The sequence below is a fragment of the Lissotriton helveticus genome, chromosome 1_1, assembly GCF_964261635.1.
Source record: "Lissotriton helveticus chromosome 1_1, aLisHel1.1, whole genome shotgun sequence".
Classification (NCBI taxonomy): domain Eukaryota; kingdom Metazoa; phylum Chordata; class Amphibia; order Caudata; family Salamandridae; genus Lissotriton; species Lissotriton helveticus.
The window spans coordinates 1,508,105,909-1,508,127,223 of record NC_136057.1 but is presented as its reverse complement, the minus strand read 5'-3'; the positions used below and the strand labels follow the sequence as shown (position 1 = coordinate 1,508,127,223).

General features: G+C 45.1%; 1 protein-coding gene across 3 annotated transcripts in view; it reads right to left on the bottom strand.

Moving 5' to 3' along the window:
• The window catches only part of ATF6 (activating transcription factor 6), a 1,455,481-nt gene that overhangs the window by 1,126,068 nt on the left and 308,098 nt on the right, over positions 1 to 21,315 (bottom strand). The window contains exon 3 of one of the 3 annotated variants that reach the window (XM_078686788.1): positions 12,707 to 12,751. The exons of the other annotated variants lie outside the window; for them this stretch is intronic. Within the exon in view, the coding sequence (XP_078542914.1) occupies positions 12,707 to 12,751 (45 nt within the window). The remainder of the gene's footprint in view (positions 1 to 12,706; positions 12,752 to 21,315) is intronic. 3 annotated transcript variants of the gene reach the window in all.

Here is a 21,315-nt window from a genome sequence, read left to right as displayed (position 1 = left end):
GATACCCATTAATATTAATATGTTCCAAAGGTTAGTATGGCCTACGCAGTAGAACGCTGCAGTAAGATCTACGTAGGCCATATGCAGTCTTCCGCCCTTTGCGTCCACGTATTTGCTCCTGAGTAACGTTAGGTTGAGGACCTGTTCAAAGGTACCTAGGCCTTCCCTAAAACCATACTGGAGGTCAGATATGGTTTTATTATCTTCCGTCCAGTGCTGGAGACATTCTAATAAAATGTGTCCTGCAACTTTACCCACCGAGTCTAGTAATGAGATGGGGCAATAGCAAGTTGGACTATTGCGATCGCCCTTTTTAAAAATCGGAACTAAGATGGATTCTGACCAAGAACCCAAAGGTCCGACTTTCCCCGTGGCCTCTAGGACTCTAAGGATTATTGGGGCCCAGAGATCCATCTTAAAGTTGTAGAAGTCGACGGGTACCCCGTCGGGGCCAGGGGCCTTGCCTCCTTTGCTGGCTTTTAGTGCATGCTCGACTTCGGCCAGGGTAAAACCTAGGTCCGCTGAGATTGGGAAAGACCTTGAACTGTCACTGCTATTCCCTTGGTTATGGAGGGTTTGGATGTTACCCTCTGGTTGACAAAAGATTCGTGAGAAGTGAGCAATCCAATCTGTCTCACTGATTGAGACTTCAATTTTGCTCGACTCTCTAGGACCAGAGAGAAAGGGGGTGTTTATAACTTCCCAAAAAGCTACCCTGTCGTTAGTTTGACAGCTAGCATGAAGGGCTAGCCATAGTTCCTCCTTTAGATCAGACTTTCTTTGACGAAGGGCCTTGTTGTATAGTTTTCTAAGGTGGTTAACCTCTGTCTTGTCTCTAATAGGTTTTCTAAGAGCACTTTTAAGGTTGGAATAGGCTTTTGTGCATGGAGGGTTAAACCAACCAACCTTACTTTTTCTTTTGCCTTTCGGTATGATGGTTAGGGCTTCGTTCACAGATTTCGTTATTACCTTAAAGTTGTCTAATATCTCCTGCGGGGAGGAACGATCCGCCAGACATGAACTAATTGCGGGGATGGAAGTTCTGACAACCTTCTCAGTTGTTGTTACTGGGTCTATGCGTGCCCATTTTATACAGTAGCCATTCAGTCTGCTCAAGGTTAAATTTTCCTCCTTGTCTTCAACGTCTTTTGTCTCCCTTGTAGCATTTGCGCGGAAAATGTTACGGATATTGGAAAATGATCGCTATAAACGCAATCATGAGTTTTAAAGTTTGTTATAAATGGGGAGGCCCTTATTGCCACAAAAATAAAATCAATTCAGCTCGAAGCTCCTCTACCGTTAAAAGTAGGGCTTAGAGAAACAGAGGGAGACAAGAGTTCGTTTGCCAATACAAGCTGAAGTAGCGCAATTGTCTCATTCATACACACCCCGCTACGAGAGTAGGGAAAATGAGTGATATTATTTTCAAGCTCGTCTACCACTCCGCATGTGCTGTTATCGTTTCTTTCACAGAGTGGCAAGTTGAAGTCACCACCCCTAAAATTATGGAGTTTTTCCCGTGATTGGAGTCATTCAAATCTAAAAGGAAATAGTGGATTTCCTTTAAGATCTCTATAAACTTTGAGTCCTGAAGATTGTTATAAAAGTTAACCAGCACTAGAAGGGCACGGTTATCAGTGACTAGTGAAATTATTTTATAATTCTCCTCATTTTTAAGGGTGGTAATGTCACTCGCCTGAATTAAATTTGAGATATAGACCACCAGCCCGCCTTTTGCGCGCCCCGATGTTGAAGGGATTGCTGGAGAGAAAAATGTTTTATACCCGCTCAGGTGGATAGGTTGCACGGCCCACGTCTCCTGCAAACACAGGATATCGTAGGACCGTACAAAGGTAAGCCATTCTTCTTGGGTAATCTTGGACCGAAGGCCCGCAATGTTCCAATACAGGGTAGTTAAAGATGCCCCTGTAAGAGGGTTAGTGTCAGGGTGTGAGCCTGAGGTAACATGACCTCTTACGTTTGAACGGCTATTATCTATAGCCAAAATCGGGGCTAAATCTAAGTTGTTTAATATTTGCAGTGGACCTGATGAATGAGGTTCAGTGCACTGATTATATACAGGGGATTTTTGTGCTTGTTCGTAAAGGACCAGGGTTGGATTAAAAGGATGAATCAGATGAGTTGTGTTGTGCACTGCTACCAGAGGGTAAGTGCTCATTGGAGCTTGAAGTCCTTCCCTACGGGCTCCCTCTACTGTGGGGGGGTGAGGAACCCAATGTTACTTTTGATTGTCAATCTACCTCCTCTAAGTGTGATAAGAGCTCAAATCTGTTGAAAGTTAATATAGAGCCATTTGTTTTCGCGCTAGGCTTGGGAGAGGGTTTATAAAAAAAGCCAAGAGGGAGGGCCGTAATCGCTGTGGGGATGGAGGATAGTTCCTCTTTCTGGGTTAAGAGGGAATGTACCATTCTGGGCGTTCTGAAGTTAATAACGATGCAATCGCCCTGAATGGATTTAGAAGAGGAACCCAGCCACCCAACTCTAAGAGCCATCAGAATTTGGTTTGAGTGGTGCGAGTTAAAATTCTTATAATTCACCAACCAATCCACTACTTTACTGCGTAGAAAAAAACATGATTCGGTATGTCCTTTTTTTAGGGGTGGAACCCCCGTTAGTACCAGAACGTAAGGACATGATGCAGGTGGCAGATTTAGGATGTCTGTATTAGGTTAGGCAACTGGATTGGGAGGGTTGCCACTGGTATTTCCCCCCCTCTTGATTATACGGATTTTCCACCCTGGCGTGGACCCTTCTTGTGCGGTCCTCTTTTACTGGAGTTCTTAACGTAACTAATGGCGGGATCTTCGATGAGGCGGAATTTAGGCCTAGAGACGGTTGGTTGCAGAGATTCTTTCGCAATGGGGAGGAGTTTACATTATTTGTGGACGTTATGGAGAGTTCCAAACGAGCACTAATTTGGTCAACCTTGTGCTTCAATAGTTCTACCTTATTCTTGATACGGACAAATCTTTCTTCAATGAAGTTGGTCAACTGTACAGTCATTTCTTTGAACTTGTCTTCTAAGCTATTTTTTATAAAACGCTCTATTAAAACCCCCAGATCTTGTTGGGCTGTTTGAGGATTATTAGTCAGAATACCTGACTGTGCGTCAAAGTGGGCAGATGATTTCTCAGTTTGAGTTTGAATTGTGACTTTTCCCAACGAGCTAGGGGCGCAACAGTCATTTGGTCTTTCTTCACAACTCTGTTTTCCACCCTTCTGTCTCGTCCCCGCTAATCGCCTTTTTAGTTGTTTAGCTTGTTTCCTTGTTTGGGGGCCTTTCCCTGCCATAGTAGATTTTTCTGCCTCCTTCTCGTGAGTTCTGGAAATTTGAGGTTGTGTGGGCGGGGGAGGGGGAAAGGGAGTTTGCGTGATCAAAATCTTTGGGGTTGATGTGCTAAGATGTACCTCCTCCCTAGTCAAAGGAAACTGGAGGGGATCGAGTGAGAGCCTGCGCTCAGTTAGAATGATTTCATGGTTGAGGAGTAATTCTGTCCTAATCAAGAAAGCATCAAGAGTGCCCGCAGCACTTTTTCGTTTCTCCATCTGTGTGGGGTTTGTTTGAAAAGAATTTAAAATTTCATTACAATTAGTATGAATGATTGGGCTCTAAAAAATAAATAAATAATTTAACACAAAGTATAGTGGTCCCTCACAGTTAAAATACGGTAAAGTTGTTAAATAAACGATTAACATGTGGATATAAGAACAAAGTCAACAATGAACAGTTCAAATAGTCGTGAGGGCGCAGTTCTTACCACTCCTAGCAATTTAGTCAAACCGTTTCGTACCGGAAATGGACAGGGCCCTGCCCTGCCTCTGTCTGCCCCTGACGGCCACAGACAGCCCGCCGTTTGGCTGGACTTAGCCCGGCGCACGCCCCGCGATGCGGGAGTTCGCAGGGAATTAAATACCCTCAGGTGTAGATGGGAGGGCTGCCGGGTCGCTTGCGGCGCTGGTGCTCTGTGTGGGTTGAAGTCCTGCCCCTGCTGCTAGTCGTCTCCCTCACCAAAAACGGAGCGAAGCGTCTCCCGCGAAGCGGGAGGCGCGAGCAGTTCAAGTAGCTATCAGGTGAAGATGGGAGGGGCTGCCGGGTTGCTTGCGGCGCTGGTGCTCTGTGGGGGTTGAAGTCCTGCCCCTGCTGCTGGTCGTCGCCCTCACCAAAAACGGAGCGAAGCGTCTCTTATAGATAAATCCCAATCGGACATAAAGGTGGAAAAGGCATCAAGCAGGGTTTGTAGCCCCCTAGCAGTCCTAGATAAAAGGACAGCGTCATCCACGTGGAGTAGTACAGGGAGGCCACGTCGGCCTACGTTCGGATAATCTACCCCGTAAGTAAAAGGGATTTATCTAAATCATTGATATAAAGGTTAAACAAGAAAGGAGCCAAGATACACCTCTTCTTAGATCAAAGTTTTGTGACATGTAAATCCTGCGAGAATCTAACATTGGCCTTGGTTCCAGGGTGAAGGTCTTCTAAAAAATAGACAATATTTCTGTCTACCCCAACGTCTGTCATGGACTGCCACAGTTTGGTCCTATTCACGATTTCAAACACGGAAGACAAGTCCATAAATGCTAAATAAATGGTGTCAGAACGTGCAACCGCGTATTTGTTAAGAATCATAGTGTGGCTAAGGCACTGGGCCACAGTGGACCGGCCTGGGTGGAACCCGTACTGTACATTTGATAATATGTCATGTTCGTCTGCCCAGCAGGTCAACCTATCTAAAAGCACTTCGCCCACCACCTTAACCACCGACTCCAACAGCAAAATCGGTCTATAAGAATGTGTGCTGTCACGGTCACCCTTTTAAAAAACTGGCACTATAGTCGAAGTAGCCCAGGACTCAGGGCATCCTGTCCTTGCAACAGCATTAATTAACACCTTGGGTGCTATGACTTTTCCCCTCCTGTGCTGATTAATATAAAAATCCATTGTTCATGACAAGGTCAGCTCGTCATAAGCACACGACCAGTGTACTGCATGACGAGTTGAGCTCGTCATGAGCATGGAAGGGGTTAAGGCAGCAAGGACCGGAGCCTAAAAGGTAGGGTCAGAATTAAAAAGGTACGGAGGATACCGTCGGATCCCGGGGCTTTGTTGCTTGTCAACCCGGCGATACCCTCCTCGGCCTCCCCCAAGTTCAAAGTCAGATCCCGGGTGGCTTACTCCCGACCTGACTGCTGGTTAACTCAGGTGACCTTTCAAAAATGGTACTGTGTGTACCTATTGCACTGCCTTCATCGTGCTCTAAAAAGGGGCTGTTAATAATGCTCCAGAATCTAGAGCTATTCCTCGGGGTGCTTGCCTCAATCAACCCCCTCCATGCTTCCTTCCGAACAGACTTGCGTCTGGCCAGTTTCACTTTATAATCTCTACGACACGCTCTGACATGGGTTTGATTTCTTGGACTTCTGTTTAAGGCTTCCCGCAGTTTTCTTGCCGGCAGCGAGCCAGTGGAGTCAAACCATCTAGGGGTTGGGATGACTGTACTGCGGGCCGAGACACTTAAAGGTCACCCACTTTAACAGAGATAATATTAAAAGCACTGATAACCTCCCCCGGAGATGTATGCGATGGAAGTACATAGAGCTAATTTACTGGCACATGATTCTGTTACCGACTTGTAAAAAGCATCCAGGGAAATCTGTGTCCACTTTAATCGTCTTCTACCATCTGTTGGTCTCACTGACCGACAGATGGTAGAAGGCGGCTTGACTCCTCTTTTGAATGTGTAAGAAATTGGCTCTAAATATACTGGACCAAAGTAAGGTACAGTGTGTATAGAGTCCCCAATCTCCAGAGGTATAACAGAGGTTAAAGTCAGGTATGACCTTACTATCTAAAGTGGTAGCTTGGCTGAGCAGTAAGGCAGTACCAGAGGTCAGTGTAAAGCATTTGTTGTCCACACTCAGTCAGCAAAAGGTTTCACACACTCAAGAACTGAACTCTATGCCAATTGTTTTTATATCAAAAGATAAAGTTGTTTTATTTTAGAACCAACAGGTATCAAATAATGCTTTGTTCAATATGAGTGGCTTCACGTTGTTACTTTGCAGAAAGGCAATAGACTTTGTAAGTATAATAGCTACAGGGGTTTCAATAGGCAACACAATTCTGAACACAATTTAACATTGAGCTCAATGAGTTTTTCTACATAAATGCAGTTGATTACTTTAAGGATTACTTTTCTAATCACAGGACTGGATCCTGGATTCAGTCCTGGGACCTAAGCTGTAAACAGTTAAGTAAAAACATTTGGTTACAGTTGTGATTTTTAAAGAATATGAATGTATTTTCAAAGTTGACACTTAGAAACTTTTCAGTGAAAAACTAGCAATGTTATCCTATGGAAGGAAATTCAAGTCACAGGTAAAGTAGGTTCTCGTTACCTTTGTAATCCAGCATTGGACTTCTAGGTTCAGCACTGGGACCTCTACCTAAGACAGGTAAGTAACAGGTCTAGTATTTGGTATGATTTTTAAAGAATATTTGCAGTTTGCAAAAATCGACACTTAGAAGAAATTTCACAGAAAAACAGTCAATGGTTTCCTGTGGAAGAAAATGCAGGTAACTGGCAAGTACAGTTAAGATTACTTTTGCGGAATATGAGGAGATGACCAGGTACGATTTCAGGCGCACAACAAGAGTATGGCACACAGTAATAAACACACAATATAAAGAGGTGCTTCAAAGCAAGGCAGGGAAGGTCACCCCTCTTCCCTACAAACCTAGAATTCTAGTTCCAGGTAAAACTATTTTAACAATTCCCTGCTGAGCACTCCAGAAATCCACAGTATATATATCACGGTAAAGTATCAATCCAAATCTTAATTAAATGTCCAAAACTTTTCGATCACCAGAAGATTTGGATTGATACTTTACCGTGATATATATACTGTGGATTTCTGGAGTGCTCAGCAGGGAATTGTTAAAAAAGATTACTTTTGCGGTTCAGTACAGGGCTAAAAGATACAGTACCGGCTTCTCCCCTGCTCACAGGTGAGTATTTCGGAATTCGTTATTCGGCTGATTTCAGATGAATATTTTGAAGTTTCAAAACTCCACACTTAGAAGAAATTTCAGTGAAAACCAGTCAATGTTAGCCTATGGAAGGAAAGTGGTTTATCGGCTTACAGGTAAGTACTCGACTGGTAGGGTTAAAGTACTGGACATAGACTCAGGGGTCTCCCAGGGTCGGAAAGGTACAGTTTTTACACCCTCAGCGGTACAGGGGCAGCCGGGTGCAGAGAGAGTAGGCCCAATGCAATCCAAGGGAGGGTAGGGGGCCTTTGGTTGGTGGCTGCAAGCAAGCAGGCCACGCGGCTGTGGGAGCTGAGCTCCTGGTCACTTACTCAGGGCAAGTGGGAAAGTAGAGTAGGGTAGTAGTTGCACTTCCAGCGGCACTCGGGCGTCTGGGTGCAGGGTGCTTTTGAGCCATCGGGGGCTCAATGTTATCCAATGGGAAAGTTAAAAAGTGAACAAAGGCTGCAGGCTCGGGGACGGAGATTCTTCAGGTGCGACCACCACTTCGAGAGGGAAGTTGGGATCGTGGAGAAGAGGTAGGTACCCCAAAGGAGGGTACAGTGGGCCGTGGGGCGCCGGGTGCAGGGGTGTGTTTTAGCGTCGGGAAATCTTACCCTCAGCTGGTCACGGTTGGAGGGGTCCCTGGTTCTGAGGCTGCAGGTGTTGTCTGGGTCGTCGAGGAGGATCTTTGGGCACTGGACTTCGGGTCCCAGGCGCCGGGGGGACGTCCTTGTGGTCTTGGATCACTCAGGCACAGGCCGGGCGTGGCGGGTGCAGAGTGGGCTGGATTTGCGGTTCCTGGCTGGCACCAGGGGTATTGCTGTTAGAGCAGAACCACTGCTTGTGGGAGTCCCAGTCTTGTGGAAGGTTCAAGGCAGGCAGGTCCTCCGGGGTTGCCGAGATTGCTTTCTGCTGGAGACACCGGGATTTCGTAGGAGCAGGTTCAAGGAACAACAGGCCTGTAGGGCTGGGGCCAACTCAGTGGGCGTCCTCCTTTTGTTAGAAGCTGCACGGCGGGTCTTCTTGTTTCTTGCTCTTCTTGTTGTTGGAATCGGGATCTGAGGAAGGTTGGTTCAGGGTGCTCCTAAATACTAAATTTAGGGGTGTTACAGGTAGGGGCAGGGCAGGGGCCAATAAGTCCCTGTCCTGGTGTGGGTACACCTCCTAGTCTGCTCCTCTCCTGTGGGAGGGGGGCAGGAGCCTAGCTGTGATTGGGCACGGCTCCCCATCTTCAAGATGGCCGGAACCCTGGGTCGTGCTTCACCTCGCCTCTCCCACCTGAGGGGTGGGGTTGGCACAGGCTGGCACACCCCCCTTCCTGACTTGCGTTTCCCGCCAGTCTTCCCGCCAGAGTGGGGGTCCGAACTGGTGGGGGCCAGTTGCTGAGTACAGCAAGTGGTCTGGAGAAGCTCCCAAAGGCGGCATGCCTTTGAAGCTTCCCCCTGCCCATCCTGGGGGAGGAGAACTAGCACCTCGCCCAGGATGTGCATTGTTGCAGGCCCAGGAGAGCGGGGGCTCTCTACCCAGGGGTCCAGCAACATGTCTGCTGTGTGGCAGCTTAGGCAGCCTCTCAGATCAGACGTGGATTGTAGGTTAGGTTTCAGGGGGCATCTATAAGATGCCCTCCGGTGCATTTTACATTAAATCCCACACTGGCATCAGTGAGGGTTTAATGTGCTGAGAAGTTTGATATCAAACTTCTTAGTCTTCAGTAAAGCCATTATGGTGCTGTGGAGTTCGTAATGACAACATCCCAGCACCATATACTCTTAATGGCAGCACTGCACTTACAGTGCCCAGGAAAGGCCCTGGGTACTGTAGGGGCACAGGGCTCATGCACCTGTGCCCACATCGCTGGCATAGGGCACCCAGCTAGAGGGGTGACTGATGGATGCCAGTGTAGTGAGTTGGTGGGCATGGCATACAGGGATGTGTGCCATGTCGAATCTTTGTCGACACTCAGCCTGCAAAGGCAGTCTGTGGGTGTCGGGGCACTGGGCCCCTAAGGGTGGCACAATACGTGCTGCAGCCTCTAGGGGTCTTCTCTGTTTACCATGCTCTTAGTACCTATGGTACCATTTACTAGGAGCTGACAGGTGGCCAGAGATGACAATTGGGTTTTAGTCTCAACACAGTTTTAGGGAAGGAACACAGGCCCTGGGTACCTGGTTGGCATGAGCCCAGGGCACACTCAGTCAGAGCACATCAGCCATTCAGCAAAAAGTGGGAGCATACCAATACAAGAAAGATGGCACTTTCTCACGGCATGTCAATAAAGATCCACAAAATTTCAACACACAGAGGGTTATGGTCTCTATATGCACTTTCTTGTATGGTAAAACCCAGAAATGAAGACTGTGAAAACAATGAAATTAAAATACAATCGATAAATGTGCCACCACCCCTTCCTTTAAAAGAAGGGATGGCTGCCTTGCTGCAAGGGAAACAGTGGTCCTGCCACTCTTAGACATCAAAAATTATTTTTAAGCAATTATGTCTTTCCAAATGGATGAGAACAGTCAACAAATGAAAGAGCGAGATGTACCTTATGTCCAAACCAAAAAGCGCAAAACTCTTAATATTTTTCACAATATATTTTTTATCAGTATTTTGAAAAATCATTGTAAACCTATTTCAATACATATATTTACATACACACCGAACAGTAACTGGAAGAGCTGTGTGTAGCCTTTATGGGGCTTCCACCCTGTCATCCACTCATGGCACTGTAGTCCTAATCACGTGCTGTCAGTGTACTGGTCACTTCAAAGATTAATCTTGTAAGCCATTCCTCTGGCGTCAGGCACACGGGTCTCCATGTGGATATCTTTGCAAAATAGGAGGGTGAATCCAAGGGGCCTTCCACCTCCTCACACGGCCCTTTTATCGACTTCAAAGGCTCATTAATCGCCTTTTGAAACTTGGAAATAATTCTTCCTTTCCCTCAGAGCGATGGGCAGCCCTCGTCCTCTTTAACGCGATACAGATCGATGAGACCTAGAAAGACATCGATTTACCAGCTCAATCTACTTATCCAACACTGCTGCAGCTCACTGGAGGAACAAGTCCATGGTAGCCACTGAGGTGGTAGAACCTGCTGTGGCCCTCCCGGGGGCTAGTGTCACCTTGTGCTTAGATAACAGGATGTAGACCCAAGAGCTGAATAGGTATAGTCGACTGACTTAAATGTGTCAAAATACAACTCCAGGATACCAAAGCGCAGGAACACACATCAAGCAGACTCCTCTACAGTCAGCGTAATTAATACCAATACAGATCCAGTTCAAAATAAGGCCAGTCACATCCTACCTTTTCCTCAACCGCTGAAAATACCGCAGTATGTCAGTCAATAAGACTGTAAAGTACTCATTAGGGCTGAAGCTGGGCAAAACGATGTAATCAGGCAGCTGTGCTCCGTGAAAGGTATGAAGAAATCCCAATATTAGACAAAGAGAATAGGCCCAGCCCAGCCTCATCCGGTCTCGGACGGGCACTCCCTTGGCCCGGGCTTCGTCCGGGCGCGGCCCTCGCACGCCCACGCTGCGGGAGCCCTGGCCGGTATTAGAGCGCCTCCTGGCGCGGAATGTAACGTGGGCGGCGTGCACGACGCTTTGCGGTGCCAAGAGTTGTGGTCTCCTCACCCCTCACAGCCGGTGGGCAACAGGCAGGCAGCAGGAATCAACAGTAACAGGCTCCCTGCAGTCTTACACAGCTTTCACATTTGTTTCTTTATTTCTTGTTTTTTTCTTGGGTGCTCCGGTACCACCTGGGACCGGCAGACTTAACGCTCATTGGGGCTGTGGGGGAAAGGGGGGGGGCAGCACCAAGGTCCCCACCATTCTGCCTGCTCTCCATGCACTGTGGGAGCCAGCATCTTCTGTATGCTCCTGCAACAGCAGAAGTGAGTGATCCTTCTGCTCTCGCCTACAGTGGGACCTCATTATTTTTACTCTTCCCCTGTTCCTTACAGACAGGAGAGAAGAGAGGCCAGTTCATGCCCCTGCTTCCTAGACATGGTCACGGAAGGTGGGGTAAGTGCCCGGTATGCAGCTCCCTCTGGTCCTGGGGGAATAGGGTCCCCAGGACAGCCATGACTGCACTAGTCTTCCTGTGGTCCCTTTGTCTCTGGGATGGGTTCCTGGGGCCATCTTTGGGATAGGCTGCAGGAATAGGGGCACAGGTGCCAAAATCAGGCTTGGAGAAGGGGGGCCTTAGGCACATTGTGCTCCTCGGGAAAATTTAACTGATGCGCTAAGCCTTGACCCATCCCAACAGTAGTTGAATAAATCTCAGCCAAGCACTACGCGCCTTTTCTTCTTTTTGAGTTTAACCAGGGAAATCTTCAAGGTTGCATATCTCTGGCCTCATTAAGACAATTTTCCTTATTTTGTGCACGTTCTGCTTGCGATGGCCAGTCTTAGCCACCAAGAGCATTTTCTTCAGGCCCTATGCCTCTAAAGGGTGCACATTTTTCGGGGAGCTGGGGTTTCTGCCTTCCTGCTCCGGCCTTCATCTCTGCCTACTACCTGGCATATCTCTCCTGATGGTGGGGCATTTTGCTCAGCCCTTCTGCAACCAACCAGTAAGACACTCTTCTTACCGCACTCCTAAGACCCCATAGCGTTCTTGCTTACTGAAGGGCACATGGGTAGCAAGGAGTTACAGACCTCACCTCAACTGGTTCTGAAAGAGCTTAAGGGAGCCAAAGTCACTAGCCCAAGAAGAGGTCACCTGGACCTACATTTTAGTTCCTCTCTGCAGGGCATCAGGTGGTCCTGTTCACAATCATTAATCAGAGGTCCATGCGCTTCTCAACTGTCTCTCCCTTCTGTAGGGCTTTTTAAGTGGGGGTGGAATGTTTTGGGGCATGGCACCCTTGGACAATCCTACAATGCCACATAATCTCTCCACCCAGTCCCAACCCTCCTGCACAGCAATCTGGGTCATCCAAAATGGCTACTGCAAGTTGCCTTGAGTAAGAGCTCCTTTGCGGGCCTCAGCTCCAACCCCAACAGACAAAGCTGCATGACCCCTTTCCACCAAAACTTCAAAGGCAAGTTCCTCCTGTGTTGGCTCCAAAGGTCTGGGCTACAACAGGCTACATGTGCACAGATACCAGGCTGCGCACAATTATAATCTCACACACACATACTCATATGCTCACATGTGTGCACCCCGTGTCTCTTCCTTGCCTTGCTGCCTTTCCTGTGAACTTTCTTCCTGCATAAGCTAAAGTCTGCTGAACTGAGCATGATCCTGGTAGACCTTGTGACACTGCACTAATCCCTACGAACCAGGATGGAATCAATGGGCTAACTTCAAAATCTCAATGCCTTGCCAATAAGATTATTGGTCGTTGTGAGATGGAATCATTAGTTTTGGTAAAACTTTAAGATATATTTTTTACAGATTTTCTAGAATCCAGCAGAAGCTGTCAAATACTGAACTTGCACTGCAAGCTACACAAGCCACAAATACTCCTGTGCCAAAACATTGTGCCTCTAAGCATGTCAATATGTTGCTTCTTTTACCTGCATGTTCAGCACAAGCACAATAACTGGGTCATCCTACCTAAGGAAAATCTAGAACACATTACACATTGCCCAACGGCTTTGTCCACTACTAATCAGAAGAATTATGAAGAACTACACTTACCGACACAGGTGAGTCCCTTTCTGGAGGCATTATGAAATGTTGCCCCTTAAAACAAAAGCAAAGTAAAGACTATGGTCAAATAAAAAAATAAAATGGTACACTGGCTGAGCGCTAAAAAGGCTTCACTAATGTTCAATTTGATGATTTTAACATGGTGAAAAGAGTTGCTTTAGTGGCATCTACAGCTGAAAAGACGTTTGTGGACTGTTATTTTGGTTAACAAGTTAACGTATGTGAAAGAAATCACTTGAAAAACTACAGTTAAAGTACAGTTCTAGATTAAGATCGAAAAATCAATGAAACTGGCAATCAATTAACTAGCAAAGCGTAGTTCATACATCAACTGATCTGATCATGATGTCACCCTTGATCTGACAGATGCACTTGCTAATGTTGAATATAATCTTACAGACCAGATTTATATAGAATATATATATATATATATATATATATATATATATATATATACATATACATATACATATATATATATATATATATTTATTTTTTTGCACTGAAAAAAAATAAAGGTTACAGGGACATTATAGTTAGGGTGACATTTCACGCATACAAAACCAGAGAAATTCAGCCGTTATAGTTAGCTGAGCTAACTATGATTGGCTCCCCAGCAATGCACTGCTTATGACCTCACATATTACACTCAATAAATGGTCAGTGACATCACTGATGACATCTCAAATAACATCACTGATGACATCATAATAATAATAATAATAATAATAATAGAAACTTATAAAGCGCTCAGCCGCCCCAGATGGGGTGTCCCGGCGCTAATACGGACATTGAATAGAGATAGTGATCAGTATACCTTAGTCATTACAACTAAAGAGACAAGTTTTGAGGACCTTTCTAAATTATTGTTCCGACTGCAATGCGCACAATTGAAGAGGAAGGTTATTCCAGCATTTACAGGTGCCTTCCTCGAAAGTCCTTCCCCCTTTTCTGGTTTCCGCAAAACGGGGGGTGGTAAGGTATCATTTGTGGTTAGACCTAAGAGATCTGTTCTGCTGATAAGGGCAAAGTCTCTTCCTCAAATAGTTGGGCCCCCTTCCTTGAAGTGCCCGAAAAGCAAACGTAAGAACCTTAAATTCAATGCGCTTGGCCACAGGTAACCAATGCAGTGGTCTCAGGTAAGGAATAATAACGTTTGCGAAGAGGGACCTTGCAGACCAGTCTGGCCGCCGAATTCTGCACTATCTGAAGCCTACGGATCAGACAAATTGGCAAACCCATATAGAGACCGTTAGCATAATCAAGATGGGAAGTGATGAGCATGCATGACGGTTTTACATGCTGACTCAGGCAAGTAATCAATACATTTCCTGATAATTTGTATCTTGTTGAAGCAGGCCGCAGATACCTCTTGAACCTGGGTGGCAAGGGACAGATCTTTGTCCCACTTGCGCTTAGATTCTTAACTGAGTCCTTAGGAGTGGGGGGGGCGGCTAAATCAGCTGGCCACCATAATGCAGAGGAGGGTGTTACAGCTTGGTTAAAAACCAAGACCTCCGTCTTGTCAGCATTAAGTTTAAGAAAGTTAGTGCTCATCCTAGTCATTTGTCTGAACTGGGGTGGCAGAGTGGGCTAAAGAACGGTGATGGATTAAACCCAGATATGTTGACTGGGTGTGAGTGTTTGATTGGTTCAGATGCTCCGTCCATCACCACCCCCCCTTTTGTACCATCCTGCTCATCCAGGCAGAGATATTTTTTAGGCATAGTTTCAGAGAGTCAAAGGAAGGTGCGGACACTCCACTGAAAGTAAACATCAGTTGTGTGTCATCGGCATAAGATGTCACCTTGATCCCAGTGTCGGCGATAAGCTCCGCAAGTGGGGTCAAATAGATGTTGAAAAAGTAGTGGGCTCAAGGTCGACCCCTGTGGTACCCCCTACTTTAGTGGTTTTGCGGAAGAGGTGTAGGAGGGTTTGAAACCGGTTGTCCTCTGCCATGTAGGTAAGACACGATCCAGTCAAGCGCTGTCCCCTGGATGCCGATTTGTTTTAGGCGATCCAGTAAGATGGAATGAGACACCGTGTCAAACGCTGCTGACAGGTCGAGTAGTACCAACATGACTGCCGAGCCCCCATCCACCGCCGATCGGATGGCATCTGCCATCGCAATCAGCGCGGTGTCTTTGCTAAAACCAGGGCAACATCCGGACTGGGAATCATGTAGTATGCCGTTTGATTCAATAAAAGTCGCCAACTCCTGGTGAGCTAACCTTTCAAGGATTTTAGCAGGAGCAGGCAACAGAGAAATGGGCCTATAATTACTAGTGCCTGTAGGGTCAGCATTAACTTTCTTTAAAACAGGAAAAAGAAATGTATGTTTGCAGGCCGCTGGAAAGACCCCCTGTCTCAGTGAAGAATTCCAGATGGCATTCAGGGGAGGATTGAGCAGCTCAGCCAAGGCACGATATTGTTTCACCGGCCAGGGATCGCCAGGTGATCCGGTTTGCATTTCTGGAGTTCCCCCAAGGAGGCTTCTAATGAGATAGTAGCAAACTCCGAGAACACTGGCTGGGTGTCGCTGGGGCTACTTAAAGTGCCCTCTCCAGAATGAGGATGTGCTGCTGGGAAAGTTGTATAGGTCTGGGATATTTTCTTCTCAAAGAAATCTGATAGCTTATTACAAAACTCCTGTGATGGGGTGATAGAGTGGGTAAGTGCTGTCGGGTTAGTGAAGGACTTTAAAACCTTAAAAACCTCTCTGGAAGAGTTCTTGGCATTGGCAATGCATTCAGTAAGGAAATATTTTAGCTCCGCAGAGTAGTTCGCGATATTCTTCAAGTGCTGCTCAATAAAAGATTTTGTCCTCCAGAGAGTATAGTAATCTCCATTTGCGCTCCAGTCTTTTACATTCACTTTCCTTGGCTTTAACACATGCTGAGAACCAAGGCGTGGAAGGGGAGGTTCTTGCGGAGGTAGCCGGCCTCCGGGGTGCAATTATATCAAGGGCGTCACTAACCCATGCATTAAGGTTCATGATGCTGTTCTCGAAATTGGTAGATGAGGAAGGCTTTGAGTCTATCAAGAGTGGAGTCAGGGACTCTAAAGATACCCTACTCCACTTCCTTCTTAATTCCTTTGGCCTGGACGTGACCCTTAATTCACCAGTCAGGTGTACATGCAAAGGGATCAAGAAATAGTCCGACCAGATGAAAACCATAGGTTTCAGGTATGTTATACTTAGAAATTAGCATTTAAAAAAACCTTGGAAATTCACAGAAAAAAACATAGGTTTCAGGCACGTTATAGTTAGTTGGACGTTTCACTCATACAAAATCATAGAAATTCCAGAGTTCTAGTTATTTCAGCTAACTATAACTCGCACCCCCGCAATGCACTGCTGATGACGTCACATTTTACATCATTCATAACATGGTCAGTGACATCACTGATGACATCATCCAGTTACTGTGTGTTTCTATAAAGTGTAAATATGTTTTATATATATGCCAAGGTGTATTGAAGAATGAGTGGGTGTATGTGTGTGTGAATGGATGATTTAGTAGATGTGTGGCTGATTGCATAAGTGACTGGTTAAGTGTATCTTACTGAATGCATGGGTTGTGAGAAAACTGTGTAAATGTCTGTATCAGTTTCTTAGTTGGTGTGTAAGCGGCCACATGGGTTGGTGAGTAGCTACATGAGTGTCTATATGGGTTATTGTTTGGTTGTCTGTGTATCTGTATGGGTGTCTGGGTGGGTGGGGGGTGTGACTGTGCATAGACGTGTGAAGGGCTGATTCACTGTGTGTATGGGTTCAAGAGTGCATCAGTGAAGGGCTGTATAGGTAGGTGAGTGTTTGTATAGCTGTGTTGGTGAGGTAATGGTTGTCTTAGTTGTACATGTGCGAGTAACTACATATGTGAAAGGCAGTATATTTGAGTGTTGGAGTATATAAATGATTATATGTGAGAGTGAGTGATTGTGAGAGTATCTGTATGGATGAGTGTGTGCTTGTGTCAGTGATTGTATATGAGAGTAAGTATGTGTTAGTATCTGTATAAATAAGTGAGGTGGTGTGTGTATAACCGAGTAGGTGAGTAAATGGGAGTGTGATTAATTATTTGCATTACTGACTAGCTGTGCGAGTAACTCTATGGGTGAGTGGCCCTATGTGTGTCTGTATGGGTATATGAGTACATATGATAGTGGATGTATTGATGAGTGACTGCATTTGAGTGATTGTATAGGTGAGTGAGTGGATGTGTGTGTTGACCTAGTAATCAGTAAGTAGGTATGTAGTAATTGGTATTGGTGTGTCTATGGTTTCAAGAATGGTAGTCTGTATTTTAGAGTGGGTGTGTCAAAGGTTATATTAGGGTGTGAGGAGGTGCATCAGATTATCATGTGGATGATGTCATCAGTGATGTCATTTGAGATGTCATCAGTGATGTCACTGACCATGTCATGAATGATGTAATAGGTTACGTCATCAGTAGTGCATTGCGGGGGCGCGAGTTATAGTTAGCTGAAATGTCCAACTGACTATAACGTGCCTGAAACCTATGGTTTTTTTCAGTGAATTTCTAAGGTTTTTTAAATGCTAATTTCTAATTATAACGTACCTGAAACCTATGTTTTTTTTCCGTGAATTTCAATGTTTTTTTAAATGCTCATTTCTAACTATAACGTCCCTGAAACCTAGGTTTTTTTCAGTGAATTTGAAAGGTTTTTAAATGCTAATTTCTAACTATAACATAGCAGTCGCATTTGCAGAGTGGTGGAGGAAGGTGAGCATGACCTTCAAACACCTCTTAGCAATCCCACCGTGTGGGGTTTCCTGGAGGTAACAGAAGGAGTAGTTAGCCCCCAACGTCAACCTTGGGGGCCAACAACCCCTTTTATTACCACCAGTAAGTCCCACACAGCAGGAATGCTAACTTCGTATATCAGGCCTTGCCCCCTCCATGCACCACTGTGCAAGCGCCCCCCCTAGCAAGTTGGGGGATTAAGTTGCCTTGAATCCTGAGGGTCCCTGTGGCCAACTAGCTCACCTGGCACCTCCAGTAAGCGCCACAAAGTTGCTTTGCAGAGAGGTGGTCCAAGGCCACGCCCCTTTTCACACCTCTCTGCAACGCAGCTCTGTGGCGCTTACTGGAGGTACCTGGTGGGCTAGTTGGACCCCATAGACCCTCAGGATTTAAGGGGAGGTAATCCCCCAACTTACAACGCACCAGAGGGCCCGTTTGCACAGTGGTGAAGGGAGGGGACAAGACCTGATGTGACAAGTGTGCAAACGCGCCCCGTGGCACGTTTTAAGTTTGGGGATTAAGTCCTCTTCAATATTGAAGGTCCCTGGGGCCAACTAGCCCACCAGGTACCTCCGGTAAGCGCCACACAGCTGCGTTGCAGAGAGGTGTAAAAAGGGGTGTGGCCTCTGACCCACTCACTGCAACGAAGCCTTGTAGTGCTTACTGGCGGAAAAAAACGATAAATTGGGCAATGCCCCTGGGACCTGGCCCACACGGGGGCCTCATTTAAATGAAGCGCGCGAGTCCGCAATTTGATTTTGTTTTATTTTTTATCCGGATTCCCGCACCCAGCGTGAATTCCACCAATTTTTTTTTTGTAATTCTTTTCTTGGGCCCTGGGGGTCCTTGAGGGACCCCCTGAGCAGGCCTAGGGGATCAGGGTGTTTCTACCCTGCCCCTTTTTCTTGATTTTCACGTTTGTTTCACTGTTTTCTTGTGACTCGGTTCTTCTGAGTCACAAGATGGATGACAACACTTCCGGGTTTGGAGTGTTGACAGCCAATTAGAATAAAGCTTTTGGTCGGGAGGGTCCGCGGATCCACAGTGCCTCTAGAAATCGATATTTAAATTTTTTTCATTTCTCACCAACTACTGAACGGATTTACACCATTTTTAAAACGGTTGCTTTCTGAACCAAGCACTACCTTTTTGGCAAATTTGGTGTAATTCCGTTCAGCAGTTCGGGCTGTAGCCTTCGCTAAAATTTCCTATGGAAATTAACATGGAGAAAACACTTTTTGGGACCCCCTGTTTTTCTCAGCCCCCACTTGACAATTCACCCCCAAACTTTCAGGATAGGAGCGGACCTGGATAGACCTTTTGTTGAGAGAATTACGCGAAGATTCGTAAAGCGACGCCAAAGTTATTAGCAAATCAAAAAATGCTTTTCCTATGGAAACTAGGTTCTAACTATAACTACCTACTGGCGACCGCCAGTAGGATATATTCACTGAAAAAACCATAGGTTTCACACATGGTATAGTTAGCTGGACATTTCACTCATACAAAACCATTGAAATTCCCCCGTTATAGTTAGTTTAGCTAACTATAACTCGCGCGCCCGCAATGCACTGCTGATGACGTCACATATTACATCACTCATGACATGGTCAGTGACATCACTGCAAGATTTTTTAAATGCTAATTCCTAACTATAACGTGTGTGAAACCTATGGTTTTTTTTCAGTGAATTTGCAAGGTTTTTTAAATGATAATTTTTAAATGAATGAATTATTATATTTCTTTCTTTTTATACTAATTTCTTAAATTTTTATTATAAATATTTATATTTACGTTATTTTCTAAGTTATATTTCATATTCTTTATGTAAAATAATAACAAAACTACTTTCCATTTTTTTATTCATTACACTTTTTTTTACAATATATTAAAATTTAATTCTATATAATTCCTTTTTCATTTTTTTGATACACGATCATACCATACTTTGTTCGGTAAATGGTCCTCTGCGCAAACCCGCACACACGATACGGATACGCTTTGACGTTGCACGTCGCATCAACGCTTCCGCGTGACATCATGTACGGCATTCCGTACACGCACGCCGCGAAAGTTTCTAATTGTTCAAAAACATATATTTATGTATTTAATGTACATATTAAGACAAGACATTATCTGGGATAATCATGAAACTAGTTTTTTTAACTTATAATAAGCGTATATTACTTTTAAAAGCATTTACGCAAATCACGGAAGTACGTCGTTCACACTCGCATCGTAAACGTACCGTAAGCGTACGCAAAGCCATGTGACTTAAAAAGAAGAGATTAGATTGGTTCATAACACTTACTATTCAAACTCTTGAAAGACCCCTCCTACTTAAATCATTCTACTTTGACTTTCTAAGAAGAAGTATCTCTTCTCTGAAGGCTGTCAAATTAGAACGATGACAACATCTATGGACTCATCTTCCAGCCACTCCTCTGATGGAGAATTTGTTGCAAAAAGAGGCGGTCATTTGGAAGTTTTCTACTTTCCCTGAAGGGGAAATTTTTTTTAATGCACCTCTTGTGACCTGTAAAATTTGCCAAACTACACTTTCCAGGGCAATCCTGCAAAAAAATATTCATTTGGCACTGCAAGTATGGTGCGGCACGTGAAGACCTTGCACCCCAACAACTTTGCAAGAGCTGCAACACGGAGGTTGCAAGAGGACCCACCTGCTGCTGTAGCAACTACATCAAGTGCACCACCACCACCTGGAAGCAGTCCACAACCACAGATCGAACATGATTTTAGTGAAGTTAAAATCCTCTGCATTTATTGTGACAAACTTTTATGTTACGGGGAACAGTACATCGACCTGATAAAACGCAGGAAGCGTGAGCATCGCTGTCATCGTCATTAGTTTTTTTTTTCACATTCCATTTTGTTCCTGTTGGACACTTTTTGGGTTCCTGTTCTATTTTTTTAGTTTAAAAAAAAAACTTGTTAAAAAAATACAAAAAAAATAGAAAACTAAAAACACAGAAACAGTTCTTTTTAGAACTACCTTCACTGGTCAAAGAAAGAACTATATTTCTATGTTAGTGTGTAAAAGTTTGTCAGCATGAATGTGTAGTTCATAAATGAATGAATGAATACATTACTACTGTATAGTGAATGTGAAAGTGCAGAACTATAAGGAAGTGCTACAGCATAAATCTATAAGGTATTTATAGTATAGTGTAGTACTTCCGAAGCACTTGAATGTAACATATCCATATAAATATGTTACAAATCTATGCTTCAATTTGCACGGCTGGTTAAACTGCCTGGGTGAATTTGTATCTGTTAGGAACAGATTTACAACGCCCTTGTGCCTCTTTTACACATCTGTTGCGTCACTTTTGTGATGCAGCGGTGGTGCAAAAGATGTGCCATGGTGTGTGGTATTCACAATGACATGCATATGGAAGGTGCATCACATTGTAAAGCCCTGCGCCAGAAGAAGGCTTTCCTGCGCAGAGGAGGGGGGGAGGTGTTCTGGTGCAGGAACGCCTCCTAAAAGTGACTATGTGAAATCTACAAGATTTCATTCAGTTACTTTTACGCTTATGCTGCATCAAAACCCTGCATCTGCTTGAAACAGGTGTAAGGATTGACACAGCATTGTAAGCATAGGGCCCCAAGAGCATTGCTGGAGCTGCGTTGTGTTTCCAACACAAGTCAAGCAATGCGCCACCTTCACAACATAAATACATCACATATCGGTGCCGTTTTTGCCCCATAATACACCACATTGTAAATACAGTGCATCCATGGTGGTGATGTCACAGTGCACAATAACTGGCATATCTCTGGGGATGTACCAATTATTGTACATCT